This window comes from Chlorocebus sabaeus, chromosome 8, assembly GCF_047675955.1.
Source record: "Chlorocebus sabaeus isolate Y175 chromosome 8, mChlSab1.0.hap1, whole genome shotgun sequence".
Lineage (NCBI taxonomy): Eukaryota > Metazoa > Chordata > Mammalia > Primates > Cercopithecidae > Chlorocebus > Chlorocebus sabaeus.
Genome location: NC_132911.1, coordinates 115,916,806 through 115,933,352, shown reverse-complemented (window position 1 = coordinate 115,933,352; position 16,547 = coordinate 115,916,806). Strand labels below are relative to the sequence as shown.

Genomic DNA, 16,547 nt, shown 5'->3' with positions numbered 1-16,547 from the left:
ATCATTGAAAAAAGTATTCAACATAATTTGTCTTTTTATTAAAATATTGTAAATTGGAATAATTTTGGCTAAAAACAGATTGGTGGTGAGGAGAATAGCTGTCAAAATAACTGATGCAACATCAGGATTTATTATGAAGTAAATGACAAGCACACATACACACTGCTGTATCACTCGTTAAACTGTGCTCTGGGCAATGGAAAGTACATTATTTGGATTTAGGGCTTGTTATGTAAAGTTATTATAAATATGAAATGTTTTTAATCTGGTTCTTTAGATATTTAGCCTCAAGATATTTAACCATAAAATATTTAACCCTACCAAGCTAATTGTAGTGATTATATATGATATATATGCTAATTTAACTTTGTAATTGAAATTAGTATCCTAGTATATTGAATGAGGTAAATATATGTTTCATAGTGTTTTATTACCTTAAATGATAAACACAGTGACATTAATTCTGAAAGTAAAAAAATTATTTTCAATTAAAATCTTCTTGTTTTGAATATAAATAATAGTAATTAAACTTTTCTTAAACCGGGAAGCCCAGAACCAAAGTTGATGCTCAGTCAGCAAAAATTACTTGCATCTTAAGCACATCTGTTATACCTTCATTTTTATGATGTTGCCTTTCTGTGACAATTTTATTTATTTTAATTTACATATATCTTTTATTAAAAGCTACCTCAATTTTTCTTGAGTAAAATGTTTTGTAAAACATGAATTTATTTTTTAAAAATATATATATTGCAGAGGAAGCATATACGTTTTTGAGACCTTAATTATATATAAATTTTCAAAGTTCCTAAGAACCATGCTGGATACTCCAGTTAAACAAACATGTGATATAAGAAGTCAGATTCAAATAAATGCATTGATAAAAATTCTAGCATGCCAAGTGTCATTTGCCATGAAATCTCATGGAAGGGAAAAATAGAGCTTATTGAGAATGTTCCAAATGTATGCAAAATGTCTATTAATCCTATTATTTGCTATACAAATTTTATGATTTAGGAACTAAGATATAACATTTAAAATAGGAGAATAAGGTGTTAAATAACATAAGTGATATTTACTAATTAGACATGTCTTAAAAGTCTATAATGCATTTATACACAGCATGGTACTTTAAATCAATTTAAAGTGATTTTTATTTAAACATTGGTTGCAATTAAAACTTGATACGGATTTTTAAAAATTTTTGTTATAAAAACTTTCAATATTAATTTTTACAATGTTGTATATGCAAATAACACTTTTTATTAGTAAATAATGGTAAAAAATTGTACATAAGTTATTTTTCCAAGAATTTTTTTGAATTTGATAATATAAATTTTTAGAATTTTGTTACCTATTTTTCTACAAATAGCAAATTATACTATGCATGTTGGAAGTCGTTCAGTCAGAAGGATATATCAAATTGGAAAAGGATAGAGAACTATGTAAAATACACTATTAAGTGGGTTCATCACTGAAAAAATTATTTATGAATGCACTGATATTTAGAGAAAATTTTGTTGATTTGACTATAACAAATTCTGGATAAGCAATTTAATCAATTATTAAATCTGTATAAACCTTTGTTAGATATTAGGTATAAGTATTTGTGAATTTGACAAAAATCTTAATTAGATGTGTTGGTGATACACAGAAAAACCTTAAAACAGATTTTATTTTAATTCTATAACATTTGGTTAATATTTAAAGCAGTTGTTATAATGACTTCAAAAAGCTTACAGCATTGAGGAAAAATGTCTTACAAGTAAAAACAAAATGTATATAGTCCGACATATTTCTTACACCTGACCAATATAAAGGTTTAATGAAATAAACCAAATATACCCTTCAAAGAACAAACAGAATGATTTAACCTTATCTAAAGTATAGAGGTGATATCATTGCACTTTAAGAACCAATAGATGTTAAATATTCTAAAGTTAAATAATCAAGTAATTTTATATTATTTAGTCCCCATTCCTTCCATTGCTCCAACATTTTCAAGTCACATTTGTAAACTCAAGGTGCACAAGGATAAGTACACACAGTCTCTGGCCTAGAAAGGTTAACATTTTGATATGTTGGTCAGCTGGAATAAATGCTTTCTTAGGCTAGGTAATAACACCGATAACAATGAAAAGCATTAAGGAAGCACACAAAAGAAATGGTTTTTCTAATTTCTTGCTGCAGAGAAGGCTTTCTACAGATGGTGGCTGAGCTAATTCTTTTAGTGTAAGAGCTAGAAGAGGAAAGTTGGGAGAGGCATTCCACGCAGTAGGAACAGCATGAAAATAGGCATACATTTCAGGATACAAAAGTTCAATGTTAATTGAACAGAATTTGAGTAAAGTAAGCTATGAATGATGATGCTAGAGAGATGGTCAGTGGCCAGGTTATGGAGGCCTTTGTCATGTTAGCACAATGTAACTTTATCCTAATGGGTGAATAATAAGGTCAAACTTTCCTGTTGCATAGATCACTCTGACTTCAGTGTAGAAAACAAATATAGTGGGTCATGAATTGAGAAATGGAGACAAGTTAGAAGATTATTCTAATTGTCTATGGCTGTAGTTCTCAAAGTGTAGCGCCTAACTGGCAGCAGCAGTTTCACCTGGGAACCTGTTGGAAATATAGATTCATGGACCTACCCCAGATCCACTGAGTATGAAACTCTGGTGGGGGGCACTCAGCTATTGGTGTTTTCATAAAGTCCTTTTGGTGACTGTGATGTCTGCTAAAGTGAGAGCCAAAGCCTATGGAAAAGATATTGTGGAGAAAAACTGGATGTAAAGTGGGGAAAAAAGGAAGACAATACTTTGAAAAGGATTTAGAAGGTAAAATTTCCAGTTGTGGGGTGAAGTGAATGAAGGGAAAATTTATTAGTGACAAGTGACACTATTAACTGGGATCTAACCTTAAGAAGAATTACTGGATTGATAGAGATGATGGGTTTTGTAGAACTGGTTTGACTGAAAAATAGAACTGCAAACTGTATATTACATAATCTAGTCCACACTGAAAAATGAAAACCTGTACCACCATTTTGCACAACTTCAGAAAGCATGTGAATGGCATGCTCTGGAGCACAAGTCAGGGGACTCTGGTTATATGGAATAAAATGCAAATTGTGCTTCTTGGAGTCAATCAGTGTAACAGCCTAGAGAAAATGCGGCATTCAGGAATAAGAGATCTTCTAGAAGTGAAGGTGAGGGTCCATGGAAGACACAGCAGGAGATAACATGAAGAAAAAAGGTTGTTGCCAGAGAAAAAATTTTGGAATTTAATATTTCTAGCCTAGTATAGTTCTGGGCAATAATAACAATATGAAAAATGGTGGAATTCAGAGTCTGAAGTTTCAAATGGAATCTTAGTATCAAATTATATCATCTTAAGCTTAGCTTCTTACTGTCCTGTCAAGTGGCAGTAGGAATTAAGGGGAAGGCAGAAAACAGGATCTGAGTGGTAAGTCCTAAAACTGTGATTGAGCCTTCTCAGACTACAATTGCTAGAGAAGTCCAAAGTGGCAGACCCTAAATATCCCTTATCTCATCCTCCACTGTTAATCATTCAATAAATCATGTTGATTTTTTTCTTGTAATTATTTTGAGGAAATGACTTTTTTTCCTAGGCTTACTGCCACAAGTTAGTACAGTTTTTATCCACTCAAATGTAAAATGGCAGTGCCAGCCTCATAATTAGAATTACTACTATTAATTCTTCTAAATACCATAGCCTGCCATTTGAGACCCTTCAGAAACTAATTCTTACTTATCTCTCCAATGGAGTCATCATGCCTGTAATTTATTTAAAACTTGAGTGTCATCCTAGGGTGGAGTGGAGTATATATTCTATTTAATTTAATCCTTGAAACAGATTTCAATACAAATAATATTATCATTGTTATTTATAAATGAGACATTAGGTCTCAAAGAGGAGATAGGAGATATGACTTATTCAAGTAAAGTGAGATCCAGAATTAAAACTACATGTACATTACTGTGGTGATTTGTTTTCTTATTTACTATATACCCCTGCTTCCCACTTACCCAAACCTCTACCTGCCCTGCTCACTTTGTAAACAATAAATGCCAATCAATCTAATATACTCTCTTTTCCCCTAAAGCAAATGATATATATTTTAACCAACATACATTTTTCATCATGTTATCTTTTCTGCTTTTCTATAAGGCATTTTCAAACTTTAGTGTTTATTACCACCACCCAATGGGCTTGTTAAAACAGATTGCTGGTTTTTCTACCCTAAGAGTTTCTGATTCTGTGTGTCTGGGGTAAGGCCTCAGAATTGACATTTTTAACAAATTTCTAGGAGATGTTGATATTACCGGCCTAGAGACTACACTTTGAAAGCCATTATCCTAGATATTCTCCTAATTTCTATACCCTTAAACGCTAGTGCAACAGTATATCTTCCATTGTATATTTCTGCTATCACCACCACCTTCAGTAACCACCTTTGTCTCTAATCTCATATTGCATTTTTCACCTTCAATGTTTGTTTGTTTCTTATGTGGTTAGCTATATTTATTTCCATATCTATTTTTATCAAGCTTCATTTATCTTTATCTAACCATCTCCCTATCTTGTATTCATATGTAGCTTGTTGGATTTTTTGGTGTCTTAAATATTTTCTTCAAATTTCGATGGCAAAAAAACTTGGTATCTGTGTATGTACTAAGGACCCAACTATTTGATGATGATATGTAAACAAATAAAGTCAGGATTTTATTTTTTTAGCTTTGAATTTTTCCCTTTTTTTCTTTTTTTTTCTTTTCAATTCTTTTTTTCTTCCAACTCCACCATACATAATTTCACTCGATAACATTTTCTCACTCAAGCCGTATTTGTTGCCATATTTGAAGTTGTAGTGGAACATTTTTTTTTCTCTCTTTTATCTGCTATAGGTAGGAAGTGTTGTACAGTTCCATTGCAAAAAAGGACACCTTCTCCAAGGCTCTACAACACGCACCTGCCTCCCTGATCTTACATGGAGTGGAATTCAGCCTGAATGCATACGTAAGTATTATGGATAAGAAATAATGCTATCATGGGTAAGAATTTATATGCATTGTTTTCTCCCAAGTATACAAATAAATTTACATCTATAGGTGTATCAAATTGACTTTTAGATTAAAAATCATATTTTATGTATGTAATTTTATTACTGTATCATAAACCCATGGCCATTGGGAAGCACTCTCTAAGAAAGTCAGAAAGCACAAGGCACAATTTTGTTCTTTTTGTAAAGACTTTATGTTTGTTTATATATTTAGCCAACTGGTAATTTTAGGTGATGATTAGTTTAGGTTTTAGTTTATAGATCTGCACCCATCAGTCTGAAGTAATCTAAAATACCCAAGATGCCAATCTAACAGCTTCTAATTTTCTTTTTTTTTTTTTTTTTGAGGCGGAGTCTCGATCTGGCTCTGTCGCAGGCTGGGGTGCAGTGGTTGGATCTCAGCTCACTGCAAGCTCCGCCTCCCGGGTTCACGCCATTCTCCTGCCTCAGCCTCCGGAGTAGCAGGGACTACAGGCGCCCGCCACCTCGCCTGGCTAGTTTTTTGTATTTTTTAGTAGAGACGGGGTTTCACCGTGTTAGCTAGGATGGTCTCGATTTCCTGACCTCGTGATCCGCCTGCCTCGGCCTCCCAAAGTGCTGGGATTACAGGTTTGAGCCACCGCGCCCGGCCATAGTTTCTAATTTTCAAAAATCCCTTGTGAAAATATTATCTGAGAATCTGGGGAAACTAGAAACATATATGAAAGGAAATATTCATGGGCACTTGGCCAAAAATTTGAAAACAATTTTCGAATTTCCTTTATATGTTCTCTGATCCTAAGTGGAGAGCACTTCCTATACAGATTAAATAAGAACAAAGCCCAGGGTCACTAAATAACTTTTGCTGACATACAATTAGAAATGAATTCCAGCTGGTCAGCTATTTGGCTTTTCTTTCTCTCCAGTTGTCTTTTTAAAAAATCTACTCCCTTACCTTTTGAATTGTGTTTCTTGGTGAAAAATGGAAAAAAAGTAAGCTGGAGTGGAAACATTTATTAGGATGGTGTCTAGCTTTTAGGATTTGCTGAAGCCTACACAAGCCCAGTAAATTTACTCTATCCCTGTTCAGAACCATCCAAATGATTGTGGGGGCACCTAGGGACCAGCGGCTTACTTTAAAGCGGGAGAACACTCCACAGAGATTCCATGTTATGTGCCTTGTTGGCTTATATTTAAATGTGGAAAATTCCTTAAAAGAGAATTCCTCAGAATGTGTACTTTAAAACAGCTGTGTGGGCTGTAACTAGGAGTTTCATAGTAAACCATGGTTCTTTGATGTCCTCCAGTTGGGGTATGATAGTTTAAATAAAGTTAAACAGCGTCTGTTACTGCAAAGCATCTCAAAGTTTCTAACGTGTCCATAACATAGGGCTTAAGAAGGCAGTAGAGACAGACTGTAGTTTTCCTAATCAATACTTACTGCAGGAGGATTACATTTCACTAACTGAATTATAGTAAATATAAACCATTTAGGCCAGGCACGGTGTCTCAGGCCTATAATCCCAGCACTTTGGGAGGCCGAGGTGGGCAGATCACTTGAGGTCAGGAGTTCGAGACCAGCCGAGTCAGCATAGTGAACCCCCATCTCTATTAAAAACACAAAAAATTAGCTGGGTGTGGTGGCAGGTGCCTGTAGTCCCAGCTACTCAGGAGGCTGAGGCAGGAGAATCGTTTGAACCCAGGAGGTGGAGGCTGCATTGAACTGAGATTGTGACACTGTACTCCAGCCTGGGCAGCGGAGTGAAACTCCATCTCAAAAACAACAAAAACAAAAACAAAAAGTCATTTAACACAATGTTTAGCCCATGGAGTAAAAAAATGTCAGTTATTATTTATACCGTTATGGACTGCCATTAAGAAACAAATGAAAAGTATTGCTTTCTAAAATTTATCCACAGAACACTTTTCAGAGATCACTTTTATAGATCTCTTCTTTATGGTACTTTCATAACGAAGTACCGTAAGTTGGCTAGTTTAGCACAATAGGAATTTATTTAAAAATGCTATCTGTTTTAGGGGAAAAGTTTCTTGTAGCATTTATCTCTGACTGAGAAAGTAATGGTCTTTAGAAGACATAAAACCGATGAAATAAGGGGAAGATATGGTGTAATCAAGGTAGAGAATAAGAAGTGGAAGGAAACATGGAGAAAAAGAGATAATTAGGTGAATAAAATGATACTTCTAGTGTACGGATCCAAATATGTCCTGAAAATTCCATATGTAAAACAATTATTAAAATGTACTTTTATTAGGAAGTATTAATACCAAAGCAATATAATTAGCTGTGGTTTTATTTAACCATAGAAAATAGATTTTTAATTTAAAATAAATATAATAAATTTAAAATTCATAAAATAATATTTTCTGAACTCATATAGAAAACCTGAGCTTGATAAACATTAAAAGGTATCTTACCTTCATAGATCCTTTGAAATGCTGAAGTTTGTTGTAACTCTTTAGAATGTGTGACTATCTAAAATGGTAAAGCATACATTTGTGAGTTTAGTTATTGACAATATCTTTTTTTTTCTCGTTTTATTTAACATCTACTAGTGTTCCACAAATGGTGGATTAGGAAATGCTAAAGTATGAAATCAATAAGTATATTTGCATTGAAACATTTTTGTGATTTATTAGAATAATTATTCAAAGATATATGTATATAAAGATATTGAAGTATGTCTAAAATATACTGTGACTCCTGTCTCAAAATTTTCTTAACATATCTATAGAAAATTTACATTGTTCTCTTTTTTAAATATAGCCCACAGCTGTAAACAGCCAGAAACTCCTGCTCATGCAAATGTAGTAGGGATGGACCTTCCATCTCATGGATATACACTGATTTATACCTGCCAGCCTGGCTTCTTCTTAGCAGGTGGAACAGAACATAGAGTGTGTAGATCCGATAACACCTGGACTGGAAAAGTTCCTGTTTGTGAAGGTAAGTTTTCTCTATAGAATCTTTTTAACACAAGAGATTGTACTATTGCCTTCCTTGGCTCTAGATAAAAACTCAACTCAAATTAGCATAGGAACAAGGGAAATCTGTTGATTAACTCCAAGTCTAGGAGTAATGTAAGTACTTCTGGATCCAGAGATATATAAATTTTATGAATCTATTCAAAGCTTTCTTCCCATGCAAATGTTACTTCTTGCCTTTATTCTATCTTCAAGTTCTCTCTTCAAGGTAGGTATATTATTTTTCTAGGGCTTTCATAACAAAGTACCATAAACTGGCTAGCTTAACACAATAGGAATTTATTCTTTTGCAATTCTGAAGTCCAGAAGTCCAAAATTAAGGTGTCATCAGGACCTTGTGCCCTCTGTGAGCTCTAAGCAGAAACCATTCCTTGCCTCTTCCGATTTTCTTACAGCTTCTGACAATCCTGGGTTTTCATTGACTCCTCACCTTACTCCAATTTCTACCCCATTTCAACATGGCCTTCTTTTCTGTGTATCTTTATGTGGTCTCTCCTCTTCTTATAAGGATACCAGTCCTTGTATTTAGGGCCCATCCTAAATTCAGGATTATTTTATCCCAAGATCTCTAGTTAATTACATTTGCAAAGGCCTTCTTTCCAAATAAGGTCGTAGAGATACCAGGTGAACATAAATTATGTGGGTACACTCTTCATTAGAGTAGGGAAAATTGCTACCATAATGCCTAGGTTACTCTGCCAGAGTAACCCTAGTAGAAAGAGTCCTTCCCAAAGTTTGGTCAGGAAAGCACTATCTGGGATTCTGTTTGCCACAATTTTGAATGAAGCCTATCACCAAATCCATTACTCAGCCTGGATTCTATGGTATTAATATTTGGACCAGATGTGGGTGAAGTGTCTACCCTATTGCTGCTTGGTCAGGACAATTTCCATTTGGAAAAGGGTTATATTGCCAGAAGAAGGAGTAAAGGAAGTTTTTCCAGTGTTTTTGGTAACATCATCAACAAAATCCGTTTCCTTATATCCAAAAATCCTATTTGTAAAGCCTTCTAATTTTTTATCTAATGCAGCTGTCGTAAATGACAATTACTTTCTTTTATTTGAAATGTTTTCATTCTCTTTACCAGAACATTCCTCTGCTATTTTTCTTTCTTTCTTTCTTTCTTTCTTTTTTTTTTTTTTTAATCATTGAAATCCCTGTAGTATGAGAAGACCTTATTCTTTGGTTTGTTTGCTTGTCATTATCTGCTTCCACTCTCCTGTCCTCCTATCTACCCCTCTTCAACTAGAATATAATCTCATAAGAGACTTTACTCAAAGTTTTTACGATAATAATTTTAACACAAATCAGTACTTTACATGTGAAAAGCATTCAATAAATATTTGTTGAATGAGTAAATGTTTTACTTCCTCCTAATTCTGGGTATCCATTCTCTATTTCCTTTATAAACTGATTGTTTTCTACTTGTGATTTTCTAAAGATGCAGTGCTCAGCCATCTCTTGTTTTCATCTTGTATTCACTTTTAGGTGATGTCATTCAAGCCAATGGCTTCAATAGCAGTCCTTATGTAGATTACTTACAAATTAATATTTCTAGCTTGTTTATCTTATTTTAGCTTCACTCTTACATATTCAGTTGTTTGCTTGATATCTCTACTGGAATTCTTCAGTGGCATTTCAATACTCAATACATGCAAAACTAAACTCATCAATTTCTTTTCTCCATATAGTTTCCCTTTGGTATTTCCTGTCTCAGTGATATTACCATCCTATAGTTACACATGAGATCTAGTAAATTCCTTTGATATTTTCCTATCCCTCTGAATCACCACAATTTCAATAGCTTTTACATCTCTTCCCCTTTTTGGTTTGTTGTCACTACTACCATATTCTAACTCAGCATTATCTCTACTGGGACTACTGCAGGGTCTCTTAACTTCTCTAGCCATATCTCGTACTTGCTCCTTTCCAAAGTTTTCTTTATTTTGCAGCCAGAGCAATGTTTGCCCAAATCATATCCTTCTACAGTCTTTTAAGACATTACATTGTTCTTAGGATACATTGTTAACAAGGCGTTCATGTCATAACTCCTATAATATTCCAGTTACTTCTACATCCTACATGATTTATTTAGTTTTGGACTACTTTTGGTTTTGGTTTAAAACCTTGAAGATTTCACCTTTAAGTCTATCCAATTTCTAATGGCATCTTTAATTATCTCAACAAACTTTGATTTTTAAATGTAAACCCTACCCAAATAGTTTTTACCTTCTGTCAACAAGAACGACCCTCAACTCTCAGCTTCCATGTTGGAGGCAACTGTCTCCACTTTGGCTTATGCCTTTAAAATAAGAGATGACATCCCAAGATGATAAAGCAACACAAATCTGCCCCTTGTGCCAATAGACTGTAATGGGAATAATTACTGAAATCATTAGTTACATAATGAGTGTTGAGTAGGGTACTGAGATGTGATGAATGGGATATTTTAGAGAAAACTATGTGAAATATCAGATAATAAAATGGACAGTGCATCACATTGTGTGTGTGTGTGCACATGTGTATGTAATTAATTACATCAACTTTTGTAAACACTTTTCTTTCTTTTCATAGCTGGTTCTAAAATATTGGTGAAAGATCCCAGACCTGCACTGGGAACACCCAGCCCAAAGCTAAGTGGTTAGTAATGTCATTTGTTTTTTTAGAATTCATTATTTCTAAAAATGGCCTACTATTTTCTTGGCATAGTAACTGTGTATTTAAAAAACCTATTTAAGTATAAAAACTATGACTGTCTTGAATTTGATAATTCACAAGATGTTGAATTTAAAGCAATGTAATACAGTGACATGTTAATATTCCAAAAGTATTGTTTGTAGTTCTGTCTGCTAAAAATATTGAAATTTCCCTTGAAGAGTATCTGTAAATGACTATAGCATAATGACAATAGTTTCATTTAAAATATAAAAATAAAAATAAGGTCTTATTTAAAATTTTTAAATGTATATGTTTTAAAAAGGATTCAAATACACTTGGTATGAGAATAAAGATCAGTAACTTCTAGGACTTGACCAGTTTATTTTCACTTATTTGATTTAAAAAGCAAACTAGAAAACTTAGTACAATCAATACAAACATAAACTTTAAAGCCCTACAACCTTGATGTAATTCCCATCTTATACACTCTCTTACATGTGACCTTGGAAAAATTATTTTATATATCTGAGTCTCCATATATTTTCTATACAAAATAAATAATAATTAAATAATTATATAATAAGCTTCATGCAAATGAAGTGCAAAGTGCTTAGCCCATAGTAAGGGCTCAATATATGAGTTGCTTTGTATTAGTCTGTTTTCACACTCCAGATAAAGACATACCCAAGACTAGGCAATTTAAAAAGAAAGAGGTTTAAGTGGATTCACAGTTCCACGTGACTGGGGAAGCCTCACAATCATGGAGGAAGGCAAGTAGGAACAAGTCCTGTCTTACATGGATGGGGGCAGGCAAAGAGATAATGAGGAAGATGCAAAAGCAGAAACCCCCGATAAAACCACCAGATCTTGTGAGACTTATTTACTACCACTAGAACAGTATCCATGATTCAATTATCTCCCACCAGGTTCCTCCCACAACATGTGGGAGTTAAGAGAGTACAATTCAAGTTGAGATTTGGGTGGGGACACAAAGCCGAACCATATCATTCTTATTCAGTATTAGTATTTTTCATGTGATACTATTAAAAACTGCCAATAAAATAAGAGCTTAATATCTTATCTTAACCTTGGAAACAGATTTCTCTCAGTTGTGTTGGGCCAAGAACTACATTAGGATCTAATTTTAGTTGGGTTTAGAAGTGCTCCATGTACATACTATAAAAGTGGAGGGACCACAAAGTTCTACGATTTACACTGATACATTCAACACTTATTGAAAACATGCTGAATGCCACTGAGGAAATCAAACAATACATAAAAGTAAGGCAGAGTTTGTTTGCAACGGAGTCAGAAAACCATAATTGTTCATCAATGCCCCCAATTTTCCAAGGGCAATGCTTGATTTGGGACCAGCTGGAAGCTCTGAATAGTAGCTCCAGCACATCAAATCTGTAAAAAACTGCTCATATATTAAATAATAAATAAAATTAAACAAATTTTAAAACAAAGTTAGTCTTCATAGCTCATATCTGACCAGGTTGCAATTAAAGTTCAATAAGAAAATATGTAATTTAAAAAAATACATGTATGTTTGGAAATTCAGAGCACAATTAGTACTAATAAATAATTTGTGAATTAAAGAAGACATTAACACAGAAAATATATTAGAATTTAATTATTTTGAAAAATTTAAATATCAAAGCTTGAGGGCTATTAGAAAAGGAAAGTTAAGAGGGAAATTTGTGCCTTAAATCCTTACATTATTGGCCGGGCACGGTGGCTCATGCCTGTAATCCCAGCACTTTGGGAGGCCGAGGCGGGCGGATCATGAGGTCAGGAGATCGAGACCATCCTGGCTAATATGGTGAAACCTCGTCTCTACCAAAAATACAAAAAAAAAAAAAAATTAGCCGGGCGCATTGGCCGGCGCCTGTAGTCCCAGCTACTCGGGAGGCTGAGGCAGGAGAATGGTGTGAACCCGGGAGGCGGAGCTTGCAGTGAGCGGAGATCTCGCCACTGTACTCCAGCCTGGGTGACAGAGCGAGATTCCATCTCAAAAAAAAAAAAAAAAAAAATTCCTTACATTATTGAAGAAAAAAACCTCATAATTAGTTGTGTCCCTTTAAGAGAACATTAAGACTATAACAGTAACAGGGCAGAAATCATATAATAATAAAAACAAGCAACCACCCAAAACAATAGAAGAATCTCAACAGAACCAAATGTCATTCTTTTTAGAAACAAAGTAGAAAAATTTCTGGTAAAAATAATATAATAAAGAAAATGTGAGCATAACTACATAGATTAATGAAATTCAAAACATATTAAGGGAAAACTGTCAATAACTATCAACATTTAAAAACATTTAGACAAAACAGACAAATTACTAGAACACTACATCTTACTAGAACTAACTAATAAAAGAATATGTTAATAATTTTATAACAAATAAAGAACTGGTTAAAATTATTTCCACAAAGAAAATGAGGTCTATGTGGCTCTACTGATAAGTTTCACCACATTTTAAAGGAACAGAATGGATCTTTCAAGTTTTATAAAAACTCTTCTAGACAATAAAATTCATTCTCTAGGCTCAACATATCTCTAATAACTCGGATAAAGATATTATAAAGACGAAAAAATTCCAGTCCATTTGACTCAGGATTATAGATGAGAAAATCTTACATAAAATCTTAGCAAATCAAATTCAACATTGTAGTAATGATAATCCACGTGAAAAGGAAAACTTCAGCTGTATTAAATTTAAAGAAGTTTAATTGAGCAATGAACAATTTGTGAATCAAGCAGATCCCAGAATCACAGCAGATTCAGAGAGACTCCAGGGTGCCTTGTGGTCAGAACACATTTATAGACAAAGAAAAGGAAGTGTACAGAAATCAGAAGGGAGGGACAGAAACAACTGGATTGGGTACAGTTCTGTGTTTGCCTTATTTGAACACATTTTGAACACTCATCAGTGTATGAATAGTGGAAGTACAGCTTCTGGGATTGGCCAAGGCTCAGCTATTGTTTCAGGTGCATATTCCTAAATTAGGTTTTCAATCTTGTGTGCCTATTAAGTTAGGTTGCAGTTCATCTACAAGGACTCAAATATAGAACTATGGAGTCCTTCTCAGGCCATATTTAGTTTACTTTAACACCCACAAGAACCAATTTGGATTCATCATAGCTATGCAGGGATATTTTAGTTTTAAATAATCCTTAAAAGTAATGTATCACATTAAGAGATTAGTGCAAAAAATTATGATAATTGTAATATTTGCAAAGAAAGTATTTGATAAAATTCAACACCTATTTATAATTTTTAAAAATTCTTAACAAATTCTAAATCTTAGTAAAATTATTTATAAAAATTATATGGCAAATAGCATGTTATGTGAGAAAACCTTCAGCAGTATTTCATTTAAAATCATGAATAAGACACAGTGATTACATTACTCTAAAGTAATAAGAATGGAAGTTGGCAATGGTATCAAAGTAAGGAGCTATATTGCTTATAAATTGTCATGGAAATAAAAAGTTGTTACTGAAATATTCAGTAAAAACTCAACTCTTAGGGTATTTTTATGCTGATCCGTCACAGTGGTTTTGCTTTCTTGGTTTAATAGAATTCAGGGAATACACAGCTTATAACAGAAATCCCTGTGATCTGACTGGTAAGAAGTGTGATACATGTGTATATCAGATGAAAAATCATCGATAACTTGTTAAACAAATTTAAAAAAGGACTTTTTTCCTAAATCCACTTCATTCACTCATTCATCTAAAGAAGCCTGGGCCCCTTGAATACCTGATTTCTAGGGATGCGCTATGCTGTGAGGTATAGGATTAATGCAGCTTCTCTTAGTTGCTGCCCAGGAGCTGTGTAGACTTTGATATAACTAATTTATATAACTCTAAATTACATAAATAATTTATATAAATACAATAAGTCTTTTTGGCTAGTATCTAAAATAGTGTTTTTTCTTTAGATGAAAATTTTATGAGCTTTAGAATGTTCTTTGATTCTACCACACTATATCTCTTACCCTGGAGAGTCCAATAATACTCGTGACAATTTCTAAAAATACCTGTATACTTCAAAGCTGTCAATATGATAGAGCCCTGTTCTTCTTCGGGAGCATCTGTTATTAGAAGAACTAAACTCAGTATTCTATAAGGGGGAACACAGAAGCACTGTCTGGTGATAATTTTGCAGGACCTTTCTGCAAAGGCGGAGTTTAACTCTTTGCTATTCCTCTTAAAAATCTATTCCCACTGCTAGAAAAAAAAGCAGGCCTCTTGGGACTTGTGTATAGTTTTAGTGCCATGGTGCTGTGAAATTATTTTATTTTCCTTCAGAAAGAAATATATTGTATAAAAGACCAAATATAAGTGAAGTTTATATTTACCTGGGTTCTAAAAATAAACCTAATGTCTTTAACTGGTGTTTTCTATTTCTCTCTTATCGATAACATATGAACAAATCTAGATTATTACGATGTTGATTTATTCTAAAAAATGGAAACACTTTTATATGAAGAATTAATTTCGTAACACATTCAACATTATTGTATATTTAGCAATACATCATTATTCAATAAACTAATACTCTAATGCTTATATTTCCATGGCATTGTACAATTAATGTGTAGTATATTTAATCTATTCACAGTTCCCGATGATGTATTTGCCCAAAATTATATATGGAAAGGCTCTTACAATTTCAAAGGAAGGAAACAACCCATGACCTTGACGGTTACTAGTTTCAATGCTTCCACTGGGAGAGTTAACGCAACACTGAGCAATAGCAACATGGAGCTGCTACTTTCAGGTATCACAATACAAACAGCAATGAAATATACCTTCATGCCTTTATTTCTGTTATGATTTCATCATTTTTATTAACGCTTTTTATATGGTGAAATATTTATTTTGATACATTTGCTTCTGATGACATTCATATTCACTCAGAACCAAGGTTTTCTGCTTTTTGGATTGATGAATGAATATTTCTACAGAAATATAAAACTAGTTTTAAAATAAGTTCCTTCAATAATTTTTGGTACCTAGAATTAGATGTCATATATTAGATCATAACTTTTAATTTAGGTATGAATACAACTAAATCTTTCTCTATTCTCATAAAACCACAGAGAACAAATCAGTGATTTCTCAACTATTCTGTGGCCACAAAACTGTTTCTTCAAATGACCATGTTTAGATGGATATCCAATATTTAAGACAAATAAAGATAGAGCTATACTTGTTTAAATAGGCATAAGGGAACCAAAGCCTGGTCAATCTCCTTAAGTTTCTGTTTTCTCTGTCCAGTACACACATCTCTCATTATCTTTGATTGCACTGGTTTTCCTAACACTCAGATATTCTCTCAAAAGTCACCTCCTCAAGCAATACTCCCAGTGAGCTGACCTAAAGGAACCTTTGTATTAAAAATGCTGTCAGACATATTCTTAGTTTTAGGCAGCCTTACCCTGTTTTTTTCTTTTCAATATTTGAAATTGTATTTGTTATATTTATTATTTATTATGTGTCTATATTCTAACAATATAAAATAAATTCTAAGAAAGTTCTTTGCCTTCCAACATAATATTGTTTTCCCAGAGGCTAGCAGAACATCTGAGACAAAATAGGCCTCAATAAATATTTTCAAATTAATGCGTTTGAATTATAATTGCTCTCATTTTTCAAAATGAGGCACTATGAGATTTGATATTGCAAATATGAAATATATACTGTAAAATTCTTGCCTATATATATAATCCATATAAATATTAATAATGATACAATTTGTGCTGTAAGAAATGGAAAATAAAATATTCATTGATTTTATAAGTTTTAGAAGAAA

General features: G+C 33.2%; 1 protein-coding gene across 2 annotated transcripts in view; it reads left to right on the top strand.

The window, feature by feature from the left end:
• Nucleotides 1–16,547, top strand: part of CSMD3 (CUB and Sushi multiple domains 3) — a 1,272,067-nt gene that overhangs the window by 1,242,316 nt on the left and 13,204 nt on the right. For both annotated transcript variants that reach the window (XM_008001392.3, XM_008001388.3), the window contains 4 exons: nt 4,923–5,034; nt 7,842–8,021; nt 10,634–10,699; nt 15,354–15,512. In XM_008001392.3, coding sequence (XP_007999583.2) covers nt 4,923–5,034; nt 7,842–8,021; nt 10,634–10,699; nt 15,354–15,512 — 517 coding nt within the window. The remainder of the gene's footprint in view (nt 1–4,922; nt 5,035–7,841; nt 8,022–10,633; nt 10,700–15,353; nt 15,513–16,547) is intronic.